The sequence below is a fragment of the Amblyraja radiata genome, chromosome 6 (assembly GCF_010909765.2).
Source record: "Amblyraja radiata isolate CabotCenter1 chromosome 6, sAmbRad1.1.pri, whole genome shotgun sequence".
Taxonomy (NCBI): domain Eukaryota; kingdom Metazoa; phylum Chordata; class Chondrichthyes; order Rajiformes; family Rajidae; genus Amblyraja; species Amblyraja radiata.
Window position 1 is genome coordinate 10,684,174 of NC_045961.1, and position 22,726 is coordinate 10,706,899.

Genomic DNA, 22,726 nt, shown 5'->3' on the forward strand with positions numbered 1-22,726 from the left:
TCTGGCGTGTGAGGCAGCAAGCCCACCAGCTGTGCCATTATATTTTGTTTTCCAACACACAAAAAATTATACGTTGATAAATTTGGTTACTAAAAAAAGAAACTACCCATTTTCAGTCTTAAATCTCTAAGTGACGCTATGTCCCCCTTTACAGCTACTGTATGTTTAAAATCTGTTCAAGACTATGGGGCAGTAGATTGGCCATAAAGTTGCTGCCTTAAAGTGCCAGGGACCCGGAATTGATCCTGAATATGTGTGCTCCTTTTCCCTTTGATCGCATGGGTTTTCTCCAGGTGCTCTTGTTTCCTTCCACATTCCGAAGGTATGCCCGAACCTTTTTCAGACCCAACCCAAAACGTAATATTTTCCTTTTGTCCAGAGGTTCTGTCTGACCTGTTGAGTTACTCCAGCTTTTTGTGTCTATCTTCAGTTTAAACCAGCATCCGCTGTTCCTTCCTTCACACACGCACTATAAGATAGAACTTTATTAATCCCAGGAGGGAAATTGTGTGTGTGTGTGTGTGTATAGTACACACACACAGAAATATATATTATATATATAAATATATACACTTTTGTTTTCTCGTTTATAACATTGTTTACATATTCTGTTGTTGAAGGAAGGATTTCATTGTTCTAACTGGGACGTGAGAGAATAAAACACTCGTGACTCTTGACTTGCATTGCTAATGTATGGGATAGAACTAGTGTACGGGTGATCGGTGGGCTGAAGGGCCTGTTTGCACGCTGTATCTTTAAATTAAACTAAAAACACTAAAACCAGAGGGAGTCTAAAGAAAGGTCTCTACCCAAAACGTCACTCAATTTCCTCTATCCAGAGATGCTGGCTGCTCCATGGAGTTCCCCGCACAATTAAAGCATGGAATTATCTTCGCCCTACCATAGTTACCCAACCAGACGCAACTAAATTTAAGGTAGCTCTATTTTCCCAAGAACCTTTTTTTGCTTAAGTCCATGTCAAGATTCAAGAGTTTTATTGTCATGTGTCCCAGATAGGCCAATGAAATTCTTGCTTGCTGCAGCACAGCCGAATATGTAAACATAATACAGAACAAGAGATAAAAATTCAGTGCGTCTATATACCATAGACCCTATATATAAAGGGGAGGTGCAACGAGACTTGGGTGTCCTTGTACTGAAGTCACTGAAAGTCTTCAGTCTCTGAAAGTAAGCACGCAGGCAATGAGGAAAGCTAATGGCATGTTGGCTGAATGGCCTACTCCTGCACCTATTTTTCAATGTTTCATTGGAATGAATAGATTGGAACACAATCACTGTTCCAATAATTGTGTAAACTAAGTAGTTTTAGCGATTGTTCAATTATTTTGAGCTAATTGCATAATTTTACCATTTTCTTTTTGGAAAAATGATTATTACGCTATTAAACAATATTGTTGCAATTTACAGGCTGAGGAGCAATTGAAAATTGTTGAAGAGCAAAGAAAAATTCATGAAGAAAGGATGAAGCTTGAGCAAGAAAGACAGCGTCAACAAAAGGAAGAACAAAAACTGATCCTGGGCAAGGGGAAGTCCAGGCCAAAGCTGTCCTTCTCACTGAAAAGCTCTGTTGGATAACTTTGTGCTTGTGTTCTTTTTTTAAACCTTGTAGCTTCATGTTGAAGTGTTTTTGGGAAAGACGAAGTTCGAATGATCAGATGTGGGCTGTGCTCTACAACATTTCTTAACAGAATAAGAAATGTGATTTTAAAACTGAAATTCAAACATCTATCAGTACAATGGAACCCTGTATAGAGCATCTCTGATTTGCCGATGTAAAATGTTATCACGCAGAGATCATCATCATCAGTTTTTATAACAAATTGGCTGCAGCAGATTGGGACTTTGAAAGATTAAGGGGATCAGTAGAGGTGATCTAAAAATGGGTTCTGCTGTAGTCAACTTAGTAAACCCAATGTGATGTAAATGTTAAGTAGTATTGGGATGATGTAATATCGACTGTAAATGAAACAAATTGGAAAATATACCATTTTAAAAACATTTTGGATCTGTAATCGAAATTGACTGCCCAAGCAACCCTGAATGAACTTTGGAGTCTCTATGGTGTGTTAACAAATCTAATGCTGTTGTCAGTGGAATGGCTCCCGTCATTCACAGGTAAGGAAAATAACCACATTTCTTGGAGGGGGTGAGAAGAATTATTGTTCTGGATTTGCAGTACACGCACCTCTTAATGTTCTGATTTGTTTTTCATCATTTAGCAAGAGTTAGCCTGCTTTTTTCCCCCCTGTATTGTAAATGTACAAACTTCACAAATAAAATAAGGTCTTAAATGCATGATAGAGTGGTGTATTTTTATTTTAATGCACGTCTTAAACCATTGCAAATGCACATTGTGTTAAGTTGCTTAATTTGTGAAAATGTGAAAACAAGAATCTGGATAGAAGCTGTTTTCATCTAAGCAAAGCACTCAAGTGGTATGTTGCAAATACACATTATGACCAAAAATGGGGGCATCTGGAAACAACATCTAACAGTTGTTGAATGTTCAGTCAGATTTCTGCATTCCATATGGCACAGTGGCTCACCGGTAGAGTTGCTGCCTCATAGCGACAGAGACTTGGGTTCAATCCTGACCATGGGTGCTGTCTGTACAGAATTTGTATGTTCTTCCTGTGACCACGTGGGTTTTCTCCGGGTCCTCTGGTTTCCTTAAACATTCCAAAGACATGTCAGTTTGTAGGCTAATTGGCTTCTGTAAATTTGCCTCTAGTGTGTAGGATGGAACTCGTGTACAGGTGAGCATTGGTCGGCGCGGGCTGAATGCCCTATTTCCATGTTGTATCTCTAAACTTAACATACAAAAAATAATGTGATTCGGTTTGGTACTGAGCTATAGGGAGAGGTTGGGCAGGCTTGGACTTTATTCCTTGGAGTGCAGAAGGCTGAGGTGATCTTACAGAAATGTATAAAACCGTGAGGAGAATGGATAGGGTGAATGCACAGAGTTTTTTTTTCACAGAACTAGAGGGCATAGTTTCATGGTGAGAGCGGAAAGATTTAATAGGTACCTGAGAGGCAACCTTTTCACACAGATGATGGTGGGTATCTGGAATGAACTGCCAGAGGAAATAGTTGAGACTAATAAAATAATGACATTTGGACAGGTACGTGGATGGGAAAGGTTTAGGGGGATATGGGTCAAATGCAGGCAAATGGGACTAGCTTACAGGGGGCATTTTGATTGGTATGGACGTTGGATGAAGGGCCTGTTTCTGTGCTATATTACTCTTAACTTCTGTTGCTACTTTACAGTGGCACTTTACTATCATAATGGTGCTATGCTTATTATGCATTGTGTAATGTATATTTATGTATTGCATTGAAACCAAGAATTGTAACCATATACAGTGCCCTCCATAATGTTTGTGACAAAGACCCATTTATTTGCCTCTGTAGTGCACAATTTGAGATTTGTAATAGAGAAAATCTCATGTGGTTAAAGTGCACATTGTCAGATTTTATTAAAAGCCATTTTTATACATTTTGGTTTCACCATGTAGAAATTACAGCTGTGTTTATACATAGTTCCCCCCATTTCTGGGCACCATAATGTTTGGAACATATGGCTTCACAGGTCTTTATAAGTAATGCAGGTGTAAGAGAGATCTCAGCAGGAGGAAACCCACGCAGGTCACAGGAAGAATCTACAAACTCAGTACAGACAGCTCCCGTAGTCGGGATTGAATCCTATATTCCTTTAATGTCCACAAATCTATTGACCTCAACACATTCAGCAGCTGAACTCCCACATCCGGAAGAGAATTCCAAGGATTGTCTACCTTCTGACTAGAGGTATTCTAATCTGTCCCAAATGACTCTGCTCTGATATTGAAACTCTGATCCCAGTTTAAGGAACCCCAACCAAAAGAATCATTATTCCTGCATCTATTCTGACAAGCTCTAAGTATTTTGTATGTTTTCAATGAAATTGTCCTCCAACTGTTAGGCTGAGTTTGTTCAACCTCTCCTCCCAGGAATCAATTTGGCTTTACTCCTATCATAAGCATGTCTTATAGATAAGGAAATCAAACCTATGCACAATATTCCCCTGGGGTCTTGTATGACTAGTGAGATGTCTTTTGAAGATAGACACAAATTGCTGGAGTAACTCAGTGGGACATGCAGCATCTCTGGATGATGTTTCGAGTCGAGACGTCTCAGAATTCAGGGGCAGAAGAAGGGTCTCAATCCGAAATGTCATCCATTCCTTCTATCCAGAAATGCTGCCTGTCCCACTGAGTTACTCCAGCATTTTGTGTCTATCTTCGGTATAAACTAGCATTGCAGTTCCTCCCTACACATTTTGTGATGTCTTTCGTCTTGTATTCAGATCCCTTCCAATGAAGGCCACACTTTGCCTTCTTAATTACTTGCTCCACCTGCATGGTAACTTACAAAGATTCCTTTATGAGGACACAAAAGATCTCGGAATGCCAGGAAAAGTAAGTTTTGTTCCACAAAAGTGGAAGCAAACATGTATTTAGGCAGATTGCTGATCGCAGAAATGCGCAGCCAGATGAAAGCATATATACCATGCAATCGAAATGTTGAAAGTAAATCCTCAAGTAAAATAGTACAACGCTTCTTCCGGAATAAATCAGAGGTGATTGATAGGTGAAAAGTGGGAAGAAGTGATCAGAATGGCCCTCTTTATGACATGATAGAGGAGTGGAGTAACCCAAGATGTGAGGTCAAGGCTCAGCCCATGAATAAGAATCTCCACCATCTCTCCCAATGAGCAGCAAATGCAGTCCTGCATGCTTAACATTCATCTCCTTGAAGTTGTATTGGATTCTGTACGAAGATGGAAAAACTATGCCTGCTAGTGGAACTGAGCGGTTCAGTCAGCATCTGTGGAGGGAAATGGGTAAGTGTTTCGGTAGGGACCCTTCTTATGAATACATTTGGAGACAGAATGTATTGCGGTTTTTTGCCTTTGTATATCAGCATTAGTACAACTGAATGAAAATAAATGTATAGGTATTGCTTTTCATTTCAGTAAAGAGCCATCATTCTCAGAAGACAGACTTACCACCATTGCTCCTACGATAACAAATGCAGTTTATTTAAATCTCAAAATAGATCGGGTTAATTACAAACTACTTTCTTGAACAGATTGTCCTTCCTATGTGTAAGGTTATCCCTGTTGGTTCAAGGATATGATTATTATAGTGTAATGAAGTTAATTAGCCTAATTTACATATATAGAAATTGTGTCCCTTTGCTATGCTTTCTATCATTTAAAAATCATAAGCTTTATGCTAAAATTGGAAGCTTGTCAGTTTTTCTATTAGTTAATTCATTATTGGCTTAGATTTAATTTGCACATTCCAAGTTGTCATATGGATGATAGAATCTTAAGTACTCATTCTGCAAAAGAATCAATGTAGTCCGTATTGCAAAGGACATTTATTTTTTTAAATAGTCGCAAAGATATCTCAACAGCCGCTAATCATAAACTTAAATTTTAATTAGATTAGATTAGATTTTGTCATTGAATTCTTCAATTGCATCTACCTCCAGCTGATAAACAGTCTTAGGTTCTAGAATTAAAATGTTCCTGTGGAACCTGTGTCATTGCACGAAACAAACTGCAGATCTATAAATACCTTATGTAATGAAAAGTCAAGCATCAAACTTGTATCCTTCACAATGCACATTTCATTAGTGTCATACATCAGATATAGTTCTCTAAATGTCATAATTTCAAGCACGTCTTCATGGACAAAAATTAGTGATAGGCTAAAGTATCCATGATAACAAATTACTCAAAAAATAAACAAAATGTGAGCAAATTACAAAGCAGTTAAATAAGATTGAATCTTGAACATAATTAGCGAAATAATGTTAAAGTAAGTTTCACTGTTTTAAATCCTGCATTACTTAGCAAGCAAAACCATATTATGTTTTTAGATAGGCACATGGACATGTAGGGAATGGAGCATCATGTAGCAGAGGAGATTAATTGATCTTGACATTACATTCTGTTCGGACATTATGGGCTAAGGGGCCTGTTCCTGTGCTGTACGTTTCTATGTAAAATCTGAAATGTAACAGTTGAAATAGATTTAAACGATCACAAATAATATGATTGTTTTTTTTTAAGTAAAATTTAAATTATTTTTAAAAATAAAAGTTCAAAGACCTCAAGCAACTAGAAATGAATTAAAAGGAAAATGAAGATATTATTTTACTGAAATAAAAACAAATCATTTATCTGCCCTTATTTTCAATCAAGGTTGGCATGTTCCTTCAAGCAAATTTTGTAATAAATTCATTTACTTATACAAGGCAGGGCTGGTCTTAAGCTAACGGCTAAAAGCATAGTACCTTTAGCCCCACAGCTCAGCACATTTATGTGTTGTTCCTGGACAGTGCTGAGATAAGTTGTTAATTATGAGGTCAGTGTGTCAGCATTTGACTTCAAGTTTTTTGCGTCTCAATGCAGACATGGAAGTCAAAGAAAAAACACTGAGGATCTTGAGGCTGGCAAATTTCTAGAGAAACATCAGCCAGGGGTAAATACATTTAGCCCAGTAATCTGTGTAAGCTTGCTGACAATCAATTTGCCCAACACAATGAAGAAGGGTTTTGGCCCGAAATGTTGCCTATTTCCTTCGCTCCATAGATGCTGCTGCACCAGCTGAGTTTCTCCAGCTTTTTTGTGTGCCCAACACAATTCTTGCATTACAGCAGTGTCTAAAGGACTTTGGATGGCCTGGGGATAGGAGAAGTGCAAGAGAACACCAGGTCTATTTTTCAGCCCACTACATAAAACATGAAACGGGATAGATATGTCTTGGCACTGAACTTGGATGCAACAATGAACATTGAACACACATGATCTTGTATAGTGAAGATAGACACAAAATGCTGGAGTAACTCAGGCAGCATCTTGGGAGAGAAGGAATGAATGGGTAACGTTTTGGGTCGAGACCCTTCATCAGACAGTCATCCTTATAAGCCGTTGGAGAATTAAAGCCAAATTTAGGACCAGTCCAGCAACTATCATGCATTTGAGGCTGAATCTTCACTCACCATCCCAGGATATGCCTTTCATTGATGGAAGACCAAAAAGTGATGGAGGTATAGAAATGTAGAATCAGTATGGCTGGCGACTACATCAGTTGTTTTGAAATCTCATTGATTGAGTTTAAACAGGAGTAAGAATATCTGTTGGCCTGCACTCTGCTTGAAATGCAGAGTGCAGGCCAACCTATTCCAATATTGGTGACCAGTGGAGGAGGGGGGGGGGGGGGGGGGTTGCTTTCCGGAGCGCTAGTATGGCTGTTGTGGGCCAAAGGGACTGGTTTGCAGAGGGCTAGTATGGACATTGTATGCCGAATGGATTCTAGGGCTGGCTGCTCAGTCACTCAGGCCTGGTGGGCTGACAGCTCAATCACTCAGGCCTGGAGGGCTGGCAGCTCAGTCACTCAGGGCTGGTGGGCTGACAGCTCAGTCACTTAGGGCTGGTGGGCTGGCAGCTCAGTCACTCGGGGCTGGTGGCTGGCAGATCAGTCACACGGGACTGGGGGGCTGGCAGTTCTCTTGTGGCTATTCCTTGAAATTCTATTTCAAGCAGAGTGCAGGCCACCAAATTTAATTTCATGGCATTTCAAGCAGAGTGCAGGCCACCGAATTCGGTTCCACGGCATTTCGGGCAGAGTGCAGGCCACCGAATTCGGTTTCACGGCATTTCGGGCAGAGTGCAGGCCACCAAATTCGGTTTCACGGCGTTTCAGGCAAAGTGCAGGCCACCGCATTTAGTTTCACGGCGTTTCAGGCAGAGTGCAGGCCACCGAATTCGGTTTCATTGCATTTCAGGCAGAGTGCAGGCCACCGAATTCGGTTTCATGGCGTTTCAGGCAGAGTGCATGCCACCGAGTTCGGTTTCATGGCATTTCAGGCAGAGTGCAGGCCACCAAATTCAGTTTAATTGCATTTCAGGCAGAGTGCAGGCCACCGAATTCGGTTTCATGGCGTTTCAGGAAGATTGCAGGCCACCACATTCGGTTTCATGGCATTTCAGGCAGAGTGCATGCCACCGAGTTCGGTTTCATGGCATTTCAGGCAGAGTGCAGGCCACCAAATTCAGTTTCATTGCATTTCAGGCAGAGTGCAGGCCACCGAATTCGGTTTCATTGCATTTCAGGCAGAGTGCAGGCCACCGAATTCGGTTTCATGGCGTTTCAGGCAGAGTGCATGCCACCGAGTTCGGTTTCATGGCATTTCAGGCAGAGTGCAGGCCACCAAATTCAGTTTCATTGCATTTCAGGCAGAGTGCAGGCCACCGAATTCGGTTTCATTGCATTTCAGGCAGAGTGCAGGCCACCAAGTTCGTTTTCATGGCATTTCAGGCAAAGTGCATGCCACCGAGTTCGGTTTCATGGCATTTCAGGCAGAGTGCAGCCCACCCAGTTCGGTTTCGTGGCATTTCAGGCAGTGCAGGCCACCAAGTTCGGTTTCATGGCATTTCGGGCAGACCGCAGGCCACCAAGTTCGGTTTCATGGCATTTCGGGCAGACCGCAGGCCACCAAGTTCGGTTTCATGGCATTTCGGCAGACCGCAGGCCACCAAGTTCGGTTTCATGGCATTTCGGGCAGACCGCAGGCCACCAAGTTCGGTTTCACGGCATTTCGGGCAGAGCGCAGGCCACCCAATTCAATTTCACAGTATTTGAAGCAGAGTGCAGGCCACCAAATTGCCAAACAACTCATTACATTGTCATTAAAGGCTAACAAATCATTTATTGCATGTACGTTGCAGACTCACAGTTCAGTTGATTCACATCTTAGAATCACAGTTGTGGACTCTCCCTTGCAATATTCCAGAGTGACTGACTCATGTCCAGGCATCCGGGGTTTTATAGTCCTGCGACCCCCCCCCCCCCCCCCCCCCCCGACCCCCCCGGAAGGGGCGTTACCTTCATTATGGTGATTGACAGGCGAGAGGACCATTCAGCTGATCTCAAGATTTTTTAAACACTCATAATATTTATTTTTTTTCATCGATTGGAAAAATCCTTGGGGCTGCCTCAGCGGAGGAGGACTGTGAGTAAGATGGCAAAAAATCATAGCGATATATGGTCGCGTTTTTCCTAAAATCAATATACGGCGTAGACAGGAAGTGGTCAAGATGAGACTTTTAGTTATATAGATTTACAAAGCATAGCTCAGTAGTGTCTTGTTGCCTTGCTGACCTGAGTTTCTTAAGAAGACGAGGATGGAGAGACTAACACCAAGCTATCGTTCATGTGGTCCTGCCTCAACAATCCACTTGTTACTGATACAACTGTACAAGTGTGCAAGTGGGATGACTGCACATTCCTCTGATGGACCTGGGACCATCTTCACAATTATTGACATTCCATTTGTGGTGCATGTACCCACCATATTACTAACTGCAACAGATCCAGCAGCTCCAAGTCAAACATCCATCAGATTCACATCTGCAGCAGTCCATCTGCATGTCACTACACTTGTTAACTTTAGGGTGTGGTCAATCCTTTCCCACTTCATTCCATTAACAAGTTGACCAACCTTAGTTCAAATTCAGGGCAATATGTTTAGAGCGGTACCATGGGAACCTGAAAACTAGGTATTAAGTAGGTGAAGTTACGACTTATTAATACATACACTAATGCAAACTGCAGCCAAGTAATGACTTCATAAACATCAATCATAAAGCAAGACCAAACTGATAACCTTTTTTCTTCAAAATGAATTGAGTGGCTAATCCATTGTGGTCTTCTCCTGAGGCTCCCATCATATTGTTGGAAAGGCATGATATCGAAAGGCACAATTAAATATATTGGACTCATACATGCTGCCACGCTAAAGCCAGTACTTCGGAAAAATCTCCAAATTGCGCCATAATGTTCCAGCAAATCTACATCTGTATCTATCTGACCTTGTATTATGTTTCTTAGGCATGTGCTGTCCATGAAATGCTGCACAATTCTTATTTAAACCAGCCATGAAATGTGCTGTGGCACCTTATTATAAAATTATTGAAACATGAATCACAGAAACAAGCCCTTTCAGCCCACCTTGTGATGCCTATTAATGATCTGGACGAGGGAATTGAATGCAACATCTCCAAGTTTGCGGATGACACGAAGCTGGGGGGCAGTGTTAGCTGTGAAGAGGATGTTAGGAGGCTGCAAGGTGACTTGGATAGGTTGGGCAAATGCATGGCAGATGCAGTATAATGTGGATAAATGTGAGGTTATCCACTTTGGTGGCAAAAACAGGAAAGTAGACTATTATCTGAATGGTGGCAGATTAGGAAAAAGGGGAGATGCAATGAGACCTGGGTGTCATGGTACACCAGTCATTGAAAGTAGGCATGCAGGTGCAGCAGGCAGTGAAGAAAGTGAATGGTATGTTAGCATTCATAGCAAAAGGATCTGAGTATAGGAGCAGGGAGGTTCTACTGCAGTTGTACAGGGTCTTGGTGAGACCACACCTGGAGTATTGTATACAGTTTTGGTCTCCTAATCTGAGGAAAGACATTCTTGCCCTAGGGGGAGTACAGAGAAGGTTCACCAGATTGATTCCTGGGATGTCAGGACTTTCATATGAAGAAAGACTGGATAGACTCGGCTTGTACAAGGGGTCACAGTTTAAGGATAAGGGGGAAGTCTTTTAGGACCGAGATGAGAAAAACATTTTTCACACAGAGAGTGGTGAATCTGTGGAATTCTCTGCCACAGAAGGTAGTTGAGGCCAGGTTCATTGGCTATATTTAAGAGGGAGTTAGATGTGGCCCTTGTGGCTAAAGGGATCAGGGGGTATGGAGAGAAGGCAGATACAGGATACTGAGTTGGATGATCAGCCATTATCATATTGAATGGTGGTGCAGGCTCGAAGGGCCGAATGGCCTACTCCTGCACGTATTTTCTATGTTTCTATGTTTCTATCTGTGCTAATCCCATTTACCCACATGAGGCATGTAATCCTACCTATCTTTCCTATTGAAATACCTGGCAAACATCTTTTGAACATAGTAGTTATCTGCCCTCGCTGCCTCCTGTGGTAGTTCACCCAGACATTCACCATCCTTGCTGCAAAAAACATGACTCTCAGATCTCTATTAATTTCTTCCCTCTCACCAAAAACATGCCCCCCAGTTCCAGACACTCCTGGCCTGGGAGAAAGATCCTGACTATCTAGCCTATCCCTGTCTTTCATAATTTTATAAACCTCTTTATGTTTACTCCTCAGCCTTGTCCGTTGCAGAGCAAATAAACCATATAATCGATAATGTTAATCACTAATGATGTCTTTGAGGTCCACCAAGGCCACTTAGCCAAAACTTCATTGTAGATTTTGATTCCATGGTGAGATGAGAGTAATGTCATGACAGCATTTGACCTGATGTGTCCACATATGAAATCTGGAGGAACTACGCAAGGAAATCAGTAGGAAAGATCTCCAGTGATCGTAGTTATGCCTAGCACAAATGAAGATGACTATAGTTATAAGAGATCAATCAATGCTGTTCGGGACTGTGTACCAGGTCCAACAATGTTCAACAGCTTCATCAACGAACTTCTCTCCTTAGTAAGCCCAGAGGTCCATTGATAATTGCACACGGTTCAACTCTATTTGAAATTCCTTAGATAATGAAACCATCTATGTGTGCATGTAGCACATCCTGGGCAACATTCCAATTTAAGTAGATATTTAACAAACAACTTTTATGCCAAGCAAGTGCCAATTACTGATCATCTTCAAAAAATACAGTTAACCGCCTCTATTTGACATCATCACTGAATTCCCATTGTCAATTGGGCTGTCATTGGCCAGAATTTCAAAAAGACCTGCCATAAAAAAAGTGGTATTATTAGAGCAGGTCCATGATGCAGCATTCTGGGTGTCCGCCTCACCTTCAACCCAAAACATTTCCATCACCTAAAGATACAAACCAGAAGTATAATACTATTTTGACTGCTGGATGGAAGCAGCTGCAACAATACTCAAGAAGCTCAACACAATCCAAAGAAAATAAGCTTTCCTTTTGATTTTCCATTCATTAGCTGTTCATCCTCCAATATCATAGTATTATCTAAATCCCAGAGCAATTTGTCAGGATACTTAGCAGTGTCTTTCCAAACCCATGTCCTCACGGCCTAGCAGGATATGTACATGTGGAAGTGAAGTGACCACTGAATTCACCGCCACATCACACGCAATTTGGACTGCCATCCCTTTATTTTCACTGGTTCAAAATCTTAGAATTCCCTGCCTACCATAACTGCAAGTACCTACAAAACAAAACAGAAAAACTTGTCAGTTCTGGAGTATGGTGTACAATTTTGGTCGCCTAATTATAGGAAGGATGTCAACAAAATAGAGAGAGTACAGAGGAGATTTACTAGAATGTTGCCTGGGTTTCAGCAACTAAGTTACAGAGAAAGGTTAAACAAGTTAGGGCTTTATTCTTTGGAGCGCAGAAGGTTAAGGGGGGACTTGATAGAGGTCTTTGATGAGAGGGATAGACAGAGTTGACGTGGATAAGCTTTTCCCACTGAGAGTAGGGAAGATTCAAACAAGGGGACATGACTTGAGAATTAAGGGACAGAAGTTTAGGGGTAACATGAGGGGGAACTTCTTTACTCAGAGAGTGGTGGCTGTGTGGAATGAGCTTCCAGGGAAGGTGGTGGAGGCAGGTTCGTTTTTATCATTTAAAAATAAATTGGATAGTTATATGGACGGGAAAGGAATGGAGGGTTATGGTCTGAGCGCAGGTATATGGGACTAGGGGAGAATACGTGTTCGGCACGGACTAGAAGGGCCGAGATGGCCTGTTTCCGTGCTGTAATTGTTATATGGTTATATGGTTATAACTACTTCATGGTAAATTCTATTTGCCAACAGAAACAGGTTATGTGAAATGTTCATCTCATTTGTATTTATAAATACGTGTATACATGGGTGAGAGAAAGACAGATGTAGTTTTCCACTCAGGTCTCTGTAAATATATGATTGTGACACCTCAAAACCTAATATTAATTTCACCCTGTTCATGAAAATGATAGATCTATTATATGGGTACATTAAAAATCAAAAATTGCAATGCAAAAGTAAACGATTTTCTCAAAGAGAGAATTATTTTGTCATAAATCGTCTCAATCATATGCCTCTTAATTTTGTGGATAGCGATTACAACGCTTCCAAAAAAATAGAGCTGCTGAAACCATTACTGAAAAATTGCGCTGTTGGATCTGAGAAATAAATTTTACTTAAAATAATATATAAAAACGGAATTATTTCATGAATTAACTTGCAATCACTGTGTCTTGCAGTTTAAAGGCCATAAGGTATTCTTACTAACCTTCCCAGGGGAGGCATGACAGCTTGTAATCTTGTGCTGTTATATTTCACACTTGGATTGCGGCACACAACAGGAATCAGCAGTTCTTTATTGATTGTGACAGCTAAGCATCTGACCACATATTCTGGTATGGACTCACAATTCTATTGAGGTAGCTACTTCATGTTGGGAAGTTCAGTTGTCCTATTTTACTCTCAATTGAAGTGTGAAGGTGTTCAAATGACATTACACCGTAAAATGTTGGTGGCATTAATCGAGGGGCATTTTAACTTTTTTCAATGTTTCCTGTTGAGAGTGCTAACCAGATGTGTCATACACATATTAACCCTTAGATTGTCAGCAACCACAGGGTATAACAAATTCCTCCAGCTTCCCTGATTTATTTGCCAATTACCTGAAATCTATATATTGTGGTTACTGACAACTCTGTTGAAAATATTTTGGCTTTTTTCGATATCCTTCACAAGTTCAACATCTCAGTTGATTATTTCTGTAACTTCTCTGCCCTGAGGAGAACATATTCCACCTTCTCTAAATCTGTCACAGTACAGAGCTGGTCGGGGGAGGGGGGGGGGGCAGAGGAACAACTCCAGGACTGTTTGGAGTCTGTAGACTGGGCAATGTTCAAGGACTCGGCAATGGACTTGAACGAATACGCCACAGTCGTTACAGACTTCGTAAAGAAATGTGTGGAGGACTGCATCCCTACAAAAACCTTCTGAGTGTTTCCCAATCAGAAACCTTGGATGAACTTTGAGATCCGCACTCTTCTGAAGTCCAGACACAGGGCATTCACTTCCGATGATACAGTGGCCTACATGAAGACCAGATATGACCTTGGTAAGGCCATCAAAAAGGCCAAAAGGGACCTGCTCCAAACTGGAGGATGAGACAGATGTTCGGCAGCTGTGGCGGGGCCTGAATGCAATCACAAGGCGAAACCAGGAGGCAGCTCAAATGTCGGCGAAACATCACTCCCTGACGAGCTCAATGCGTTTTACGCACGCTTTGATAGGGAGAATACAGCCCCCATTCGCTGTGATGGTATTTCAGTCTCAGTCACAGAGGCCGACGTCAGGAAATCCTTCAGAGGGGTGAACCCCCGAAAAGCACCTGGACCTGATGGTATACCTGGTCGTGTTCTAAAAACCTGTGCGGACCAACTGGCTGGAGTTTTTACGGGCATTTTTAACCTCTTACTTCTGAGGTCTGAGGTCCCCACCTGCTTTAAGAGGGCATCAATTATACCAGTGCCCAAGAAGAGTAAGGTGACGTGCCTCAATGCCTATCGACCAGTGGCACTAACGCCGGCGGTGATGAAGTGCTTTGAGAGGCTGATCATGGAGCAAATCAACTCCTACATCGACAAAAACCTGGACCCACTGCGTTTCGCTTACTGCCACAACAGATCAACGGTGGATGCGATCTCGCTGGCCCTCCACTCCGCTCTGGACCACTTGGACAACAAAAACTCATATGTCAGGCTGTTATTCATCGATTACAGCTCGGCATTTAACACAATCATCCCCTCCAAGCTGGTTACCAAACTCGCAGAACTGGGTCTCTGCGCATCCCTCTGCAATTGGATCCTCGACTTCCTCATTCACAGACCACATTCTGTTCGTATTGGTGGAAATGTGTCAGCCTCGATAACAATCAGCACGGGAGCACCTCAAGGCTGCGTGCTCAGCCCCCTGCTGTACTCACTCTATACTCATGACTGCGTAGCCAGTCACAGTGCGAACTCCATCATCAAGTTCGCTGACGACACCACTGTTGTGGGACGTATCACTGATGGGGATGAGTCAGAGTACAGAAGAGAGATCGAGCAACTGTCCATATGGTGCCAGCGCAATAACCTGGCCCTCAACACCAGCAAAACCAAGGAACTGATTGTGGACTTTGGAAGGAGTAGGAGGGGGACCCACAGCCCCATCTATATCAACGGGTCGATGGTTGAAAGGGTCAAGAACTTCAAATTCCTGGGCATGCACATCTCTAAAGATCTTTCCTGGTCCGAGAACACTAATGCAATTATCAAGAAAGCTCATCAGCGCCTCTACTTCCTGAGAAGATTACGGAGAGTCGGTTTGTCAAGGAAGACTCTCTCTAACTTCTACAGGTGCACAGTAGAGAGCATGCTGACCGGTTGCATCGTGGCTTGGTTCGGCAATTTGAGCGCCCTGGAGAGGAAAAACTACAAAAAGTAGTAAACACTGCCCAGTCCATCATCGGCTCTGACCTTCCTTCCATCGAGGGGATTTATCGCAGTCGCTGCCTCAAAAAGGCTGGCAGCATCATCAAAGACCCACACCATTCTGGCCACACACTCATCTCCCTGCTACCTTCAGGTAGAAGGTACAGGAGCCTGAAGACTGCAACAACCAGGTTCAGGAATAGCTACTTCCCCACAGCCATCAGGCTATTAAACCTGGCTCGGACAAAACTCTGATTATTAATAACCCATTTTCTGTTATTTGCACTTTATCAGTTTATTTATTCACGTGTGTATATATTTATATTATGGTATATGGACACACTTATCTGTTTTGTAGTAAATGCCTACTATGTTCTGTGTGCTGAAGCAAAGCAAGAATATCATTGTCCTATACAGGGACACATGACAATAAACTCACTTGAACTTGAACTTGAACTTGAACTGTCATGTAACCAACATCCCACATCCTTTGCACCAGTCTAATAAATCTGTTCCACATTCTCTCTAATGTCTGGACATCCTTCATAAATGTAACATCCCGAATTGAACATAATTATCCATTTTAAAAGCAACAATATGTAGACATTTAGCGTTATCAGCCTTTCCCCTTTTTAGAATATCCCTTCAATTCTCTGGTACTATCTTGAGAAGGAAGGGTACCTGTTATCTCCACCCCGACATCTTTCAGCAACCTGATATGGATCCTATCCAGATTGAGTAAATTTCTGCTTTGGGTAATGTCAACCTTAAGTACTCTTTCCACTTATCCAGTTTAATCCTCAGCTTTTATTTCACTCCTGTGTTCTTTATCATGATGTTGACAGTTTCCATTTAATCTAACAAAACTACAGACTCAGATTCCATATAATACCCTAGAGATTATCTTGGCCTCCACAAGAAATTTACTCTTTTGCTCCTTAAACAGCCCACTTTAGCTTGATTTCTTATCTTGAATGATATCTAGATGTTGCAGTATTAGCTAAAGTGAACATATTAAACATTGTTCTCATTCCTCTGTGGTTGGAAGATGAGAACATGCTCAAGGCTGATCTTAATGAATTGAAATCCGCGAATATTGTCCTCTCACTTGTGAGCTTGCATCAAATGGTCTCCTGGTTGACAGAGCAATAACCAAAGTCATTATTGTTCTGAAAATGAAAGCAATTTCATAATTTTGGCAGTGATATTAATGTTGCTGCCAGTGATTTAACATGCCTCCATAGTGTGCATCATTTGCAACCTTCTATGCCACAGCCAAGCTGAAATTATTTGAACTGGAAAGATTTCCAAAATGATACAATTATGCATCCAGTCTTATGCTTGGTTACATGAGGCTGAATAATGAATATTTCTGGACAAAACCATAATTACAGTAAACTACCAAATAAACCTAGACATTTTTCCTACTTGAATATTTTAAAATATAAGGGACTTTATTATAGTTTAGTGATATAGTATAGTATATAGTAAATATACTATATTTTCAATTTTCCTTTATCATAGTTCAGCTTCTACTTTAATTATTTATTTGTGACGATCTTTCCTTATAATGTTTTAAAAGTTAATTAAAAATTGCTCCCTGGATCCCCATAGCTGAGGAGTTAATAGACAATAGACAATAGTTGCAGGGGTAGGCCATTCGGCCCTCCTAGCCAGCACCGCCATTCAATGTGATCAAAGCTGATCATCCCCAATCAATACCCCGTTCCTGCCTTCTCCCCATATCCCCTGACTCCCTGAGTCTTAAAAGTGACTAGCTTCCAAGGTGATTTGATGACCACACAGCTGTTGGACCCAGAAATTCCCTTGGGGTGATGTGCAAAGTGTTAAACTCACATCTGAAATGGCTGGATAATTGTGTAGACTTTATTTTAAGCAAATGAATGTTGACGTTCCTTCAAGACTTACTACAAATTTGAAGTTTATATATTTATAGAAGACTTCTGACCCATCTACCATTCAGCACCCACCCTGCACTTGATTCACCTATCACTTGGTAGGCTTTGCCCCACCCAGCTTCTCTTTTCTAGATTTATCTCTTCCTCCCCCACCCCTTCACATCAAATTGAAGAATGGCCCCAACCCGAAATATCATCTTCTGTTCCCTCCACGAATGCTGCCTGACCTGTGAAGGTTTTCCTGCATTTTGCTCACATTTCCAGCATCCATATGTCCAGCAACCATCTGTGCCCTGCCCGTCTTTGTGGAATGGCTGAAAGAGGCAGGCTTTGAAGAAGATTCTACTGCAGGTACAGAATAGCATGTGCAACCTCGAAAAGCATAAGGTACATGCCCCACCCCCCTCCCTTTGAAGATGGGTAGCCTGTCCATTCCCTTCACAGATGCTGTCCGACCTGCTGAGTTGCTCGGCTTTGTGTTTTGCTCAAGATTCCAGCATGTGCAATCTTTTCTGCCACTTGATGACTTCCCATTTATCTTACTCACCAATTTATTCTTATTTTTTCTGCATCCCTCATTATTTTATCCCATGTTTCTTGGAATTCTCTATTCAGCTTGATTCATTATAGAATTATGAGTATGTCTTCTTCTAAATTTTAATCTCCTTATTTTGTCATCCAAGGAGCTTTAACTTTTTCTCTGCCATTTTATCTGCAGGGAAATTGTCCAGTATGTATCTTTTCCCTGAAGATAGACACAAAAAGCTGGAGTAACTCAGCGGGTCAGACAGCATCTTCAGAACGGTCTCGGCCTGAAACGTCACCTACAGTATTGCTTTTCACCAGAGATGCTGTCTGACCTGCTGAGTTACTCCAGCGTTTTGTGTCCATCCTACCTTCCTACGCTATCTTCTCTCTGTTGTCTTCCCGTTGTCCATTGACAGTTGTTCCTGATTTCAATCTGAAATCATATCAGTGACAGCCTAGGAACATGCACCAATTCAATAAGTGAAGTGAATGAAAATAAAAACTGGTGACCAGCGTGTGTGTTTAAACTTTCAAGGCATGATTTCACACTAGGGGGAGACAAAGATGCGGTAAACGCTTGGCCGGGTCACATGTTTGAACCCACCACGCGAAAGGGGTTTATTTCGGCGAGAATCCAGAAGTCTGAAGCAACCATAAAGATAATTTGGTTCGACATGGCGAAGTTACTACAACAAATCATTTCAAATCTATGGCATTCCGGGAAAAAAAAGATGTTGTTAATCATGACATCAACATTAACTTTATCTGTGTACTTCATTGATTGTAACTGCGCAGATACTGTCTGCATATTCTGTTTGTTTATCAAATATTTGTAAAATAGAAAAAAAAATAACCATACACCAGACCAATGATTACGTATCAAATATACTTCCTTAACATGTGGAATGATGGTACTATCGTATGTGTGATACACAAATCAGTAAACGCAAAACCGATCGAGGCACGTTTCTTTTCATCGTTCAATGAAAGAAAGATATATGAGCTCCGCTCGTATAAACATCTTGGTATGGTACTGCTTTTATGAGGCTGTGAATATTTGCTATTTTATTTTTGGGGGGTGGAGAAATAGAAAGGTCTTGTGGTTTTGTTTCAACGATTCCTTAGTCATTAAAACTATAGGTGGGACATAATTTTGAATTAACAGGATTGATGTTGAAAATAGCTGATTAAACAAAAAATTGACATACATAAAACCGTCCACCAATTCCATTGGATAACGTTACATAGGAACGAGTTCATCTTGGAGTGATAAACAGCGTTCACTGTTTATAGTGCTATCAGAAGCCGGGCTTGTATTGTTCCTTACAGTGGCCTCGGGTGGAGCTCTCCACCAAACCCCAGCTGGCAGCGTCTCGCTGCAGGGTACCTGCCAGTGGCTCTGCGCCCTTCATCTCAGCTTTCCAAATCGCAGTGTACGATTATTAATATCTCAGGTAGCTGATTCAAACTTCGGGGGAAATGATCCCGCTGTACTCGAAATGATATACATAATGAAATGTTCAAAAGCAATCTCAAAAACGAATGCAAGATGAAAGAACGTCAACAGTTAAAAACAAATCGAATGGGATGTAATAGAATTCTGGTTGAGAAAGTATCCAAGGCATTATAATGCTTTGAAATGCTGGTGGCATAAAGTGGAACCTTTCAGTTGAATTAAGCGCCCGTCTGCCGTCTGCTCTACAGTCGGATTACATTCGCCCTCTTTGATGCATTCCACCAAACTATTTAAACCTTCCTCTTTAAATTATTACAATAAAATCATCCTTGGTATGCAATTGTGTGCATTTTTGTGAATTATCGAGCCTTTCGTAAGAAAACACGAAAGCGAATTTCTATTTTTTATATAAAAATGCAGAAGCTAAAAACTTGAAGTGTAAATGCCAGGATTTCCGGGTTAGCTTTGAAATCAATTTCCGCTTCTTGATCTGGGTTCATTGAAGGGGGAATCTACCCACGCAGCTTTCCAAAGCAGTTTTGCATAGACTCCTCTCACCTGTCCTTGAATGAACACTTGAACTCGTTTCAGCCCCACTGCGAATTAGATCATGTTTTCTGCTCTCCCTCCCACATGCATGCAGCATCGACAATGCAGTCTGTGCAGGAATCACAGTTAAATAATGACACCAGATAATACAATTTTAGTCAAACAAGTGCAAGATTTCTAAACAGGTTTAACAACAAAAAAAACGCGTGTTCTTCCACTGTATATTGGAAATATGAAATAAAAGTAAAATATTTGAACGCCCACAACCGAGAAATTTTAGACCGTGTGACCGCCTTCAATGCAACATGGATTGTTATTTCACCTTATAAGCCAGACAGTTCTAATACATTTCAAGTTATCCAGCTAGCTTATGTTTTAAATGTTCGTGTACGTGAATTTCCAAAATAGGACGAGATTTGATTTTCTTCCACGCTGCATGACGGAAGAAGAATTGCTCAGAAATATTCCATTTGGTCAGCGGCAGACTTCTGCTGTGTTAATGTATAGTAGACTGTGAACAATCATTTAGCATTGTGGATGGAGACGCGGGGTCCATATGCAGTTTCTTCTTGATGGCGCCTCTTGACCGACTTAATTGCAGCAACTTTTAAAAAGTGTGTATTGTATTCCCAATTTGATTCACCACATGAACTGATTTATCAAATATTTAGAAGCAGTGATATACATTAAAAAACATTATTAAATACTACCTTTATTAATAGACGTGCAAGTTATTAAAAACCACCAGATTCTATATTTGAAATGAAAGCCTACATTTTAAATTATTTATCAGAATTAAAATATAACAATACGCCAGCGTACCCACATTTAAAAATAAGTGTTTCATTTCTATAACTTGCAGCGGAATTTTAAGGAAAATGAAAATTGCCGCCCAAAAACATTGCAATAAGATTAAAGTCGCGATGAGAAATCTTATGCCAACTAGGGGACGACTTGCTTAATATGAATTGTGAAAAATATATATATTTAAGGAAGAGTGTGATGAATATTTAAGGGGTACAAACTCGAGTCTCCATTTCTTTAGGTTTTCGATGGTGAACTCTAAGGGCACGTTTAATTCGAAACGTAATACCCTACCAATAACACACTATCAAACGGTCTTGAAAGGTCTAGTGTTATACTGACAGGTGATAAATAATAATTTATAATACTACACTTCGCATAACGAATGCATTGAGGAACATTTTAAGACAATGTCGATTTAATGGGCTTGTGAATTTGCTTTGAAATAGTTTTCTGGATCCTGTGCAATGTGTAAGTGATACCATTCCTGTTGATCGTGGAGTAGTTTCTTTATGGTCCGGGGGCAGTGTTGATATTTCCTATTTCTTTCGCTTCGCAGTCCTGCCAATTATTCCTGTTGTCTGGGTCACGGGAAAAAGGGAAAGATCAGACAGTTAGCAAATCCGCCATTTCCTGTAGGTTTGAGGTTAAAATTAAAACTATATCCAGAAAACAGATCAAAGTCTGCAGGTCCGCCGCGGAAAAAAATCACTTGGGTTTTCAGCTACTTGGTGTTAGCTTGAAAATATAGTGACCGCGCTATATATATATATATGTACATCAGCTTATGTGAATTTGCAAACACTTATTCCCCGCCGCTCACTTTCATTCTAATCTACGTTTTCAATACGGAAATGCAATTCTCACAGATTGTAGTCTACAGTCCGCAGGTAACGCAAACCGGGAAACAACAGGAAATTCAGCAGAGACTAGTTTCTGAAAACAAAGATTCGCACATGCGTTGGACGGGGACGCTGCGAGTTCACGGGGTGCCTATAAACTCAACAGCTGATCTTCGGTTCGACTTACTTTAGGCTACAGTCGCGAAACTGAAGAACTTTAACGCTTCTCAGCGCTGATTTCCTCTCCGCCCATCGATGTTATTAATCACCAAATGTTCACCGACCTGATGAGCATCGTGTAAATTGCCACATAAAAATTTGCAGTAAACGTGTCGACAGCTGTCGTCGTTAGGGGTGATGTTGAAAGGGTTTACGATCATTTCTAATGCCTTGCTGTTGTTGGGAGACACGCGTGACGATTTCTGTTTAACTCATTTATTCCCAGATAGGTGGGCAATGCAAGGAAACGCCCAGGTTAGCACTAACAGCATATCACTAATAAAATGCAATTGTAGTTTGCGTCAAACACGAAATAAACCGATCATTGATCTTGATGCATCCACTTTGTATCAAAATGCAAACTTGGATATGTGTACGTCTTTCGACGGTGCAGCCAAATATCCAGCAGAATGTATTTGCAACTCATTTGCTACTTTGCCTTTATGAAAATGGAGTTAACCGACACGCGAAATAGAGGACGGATGGAGAGATAACGAGATTTAACACAAATTCATTTCTATCGAGGGTTCTTTGCGTTTAAGACTATCACTATAAATATGTGACCATTTAGGATATTTGGCTGATCCAATCTATTGAATGGCGAAACCGATAAATCAAGATGCACCATAACATCATACCCTCAATTCATTATTTAAAAGTATATACTATCAATATAAATTAAGAATTGAAAACTATTTATGTCATAATTGGTCATTGCTTTTTAATGTTTTTTAGCTTAGTAACGTTTTCAAATCACAAGTAAAGCCGAAACAAAAAAAGACGTTTCTCTTTATCATTGGAGAACTTGTCACCGTGCTGGATGATTCAATC

The 22,726-nt window shown here is 41.0% G+C and overlaps 1 protein-coding gene across 2 annotated transcripts in view; it reads left to right on the plus strand.

Moving 5' to 3' along the window:
- Positions 1 to 2,316, plus strand: part of arglu1 (arginine and glutamate rich 1) — a 41,130-nt gene extending 38,814 nt beyond the window's left edge. Inside the window, exon 4 of one of the 2 annotated variants that reach the window (XR_004412275.1) lies at positions 1,429 to 1,447. Coding sequence is in view for 1 of the 2 variants with exons in the window: in XM_033022205.1 (XP_032878096.1) it covers positions 1,429 to 1,596 (168 nt within the window). In the remaining variant the exon portion in view is untranslated. Of the gene's footprint in view, positions 1 to 1,428 lie in introns of both variants that reach the window. The other variant, XM_033022205.1, reaches the window with a different exon arrangement.
- Positions 2,317 to 22,726: the final 20,410 nt, after the last annotated feature.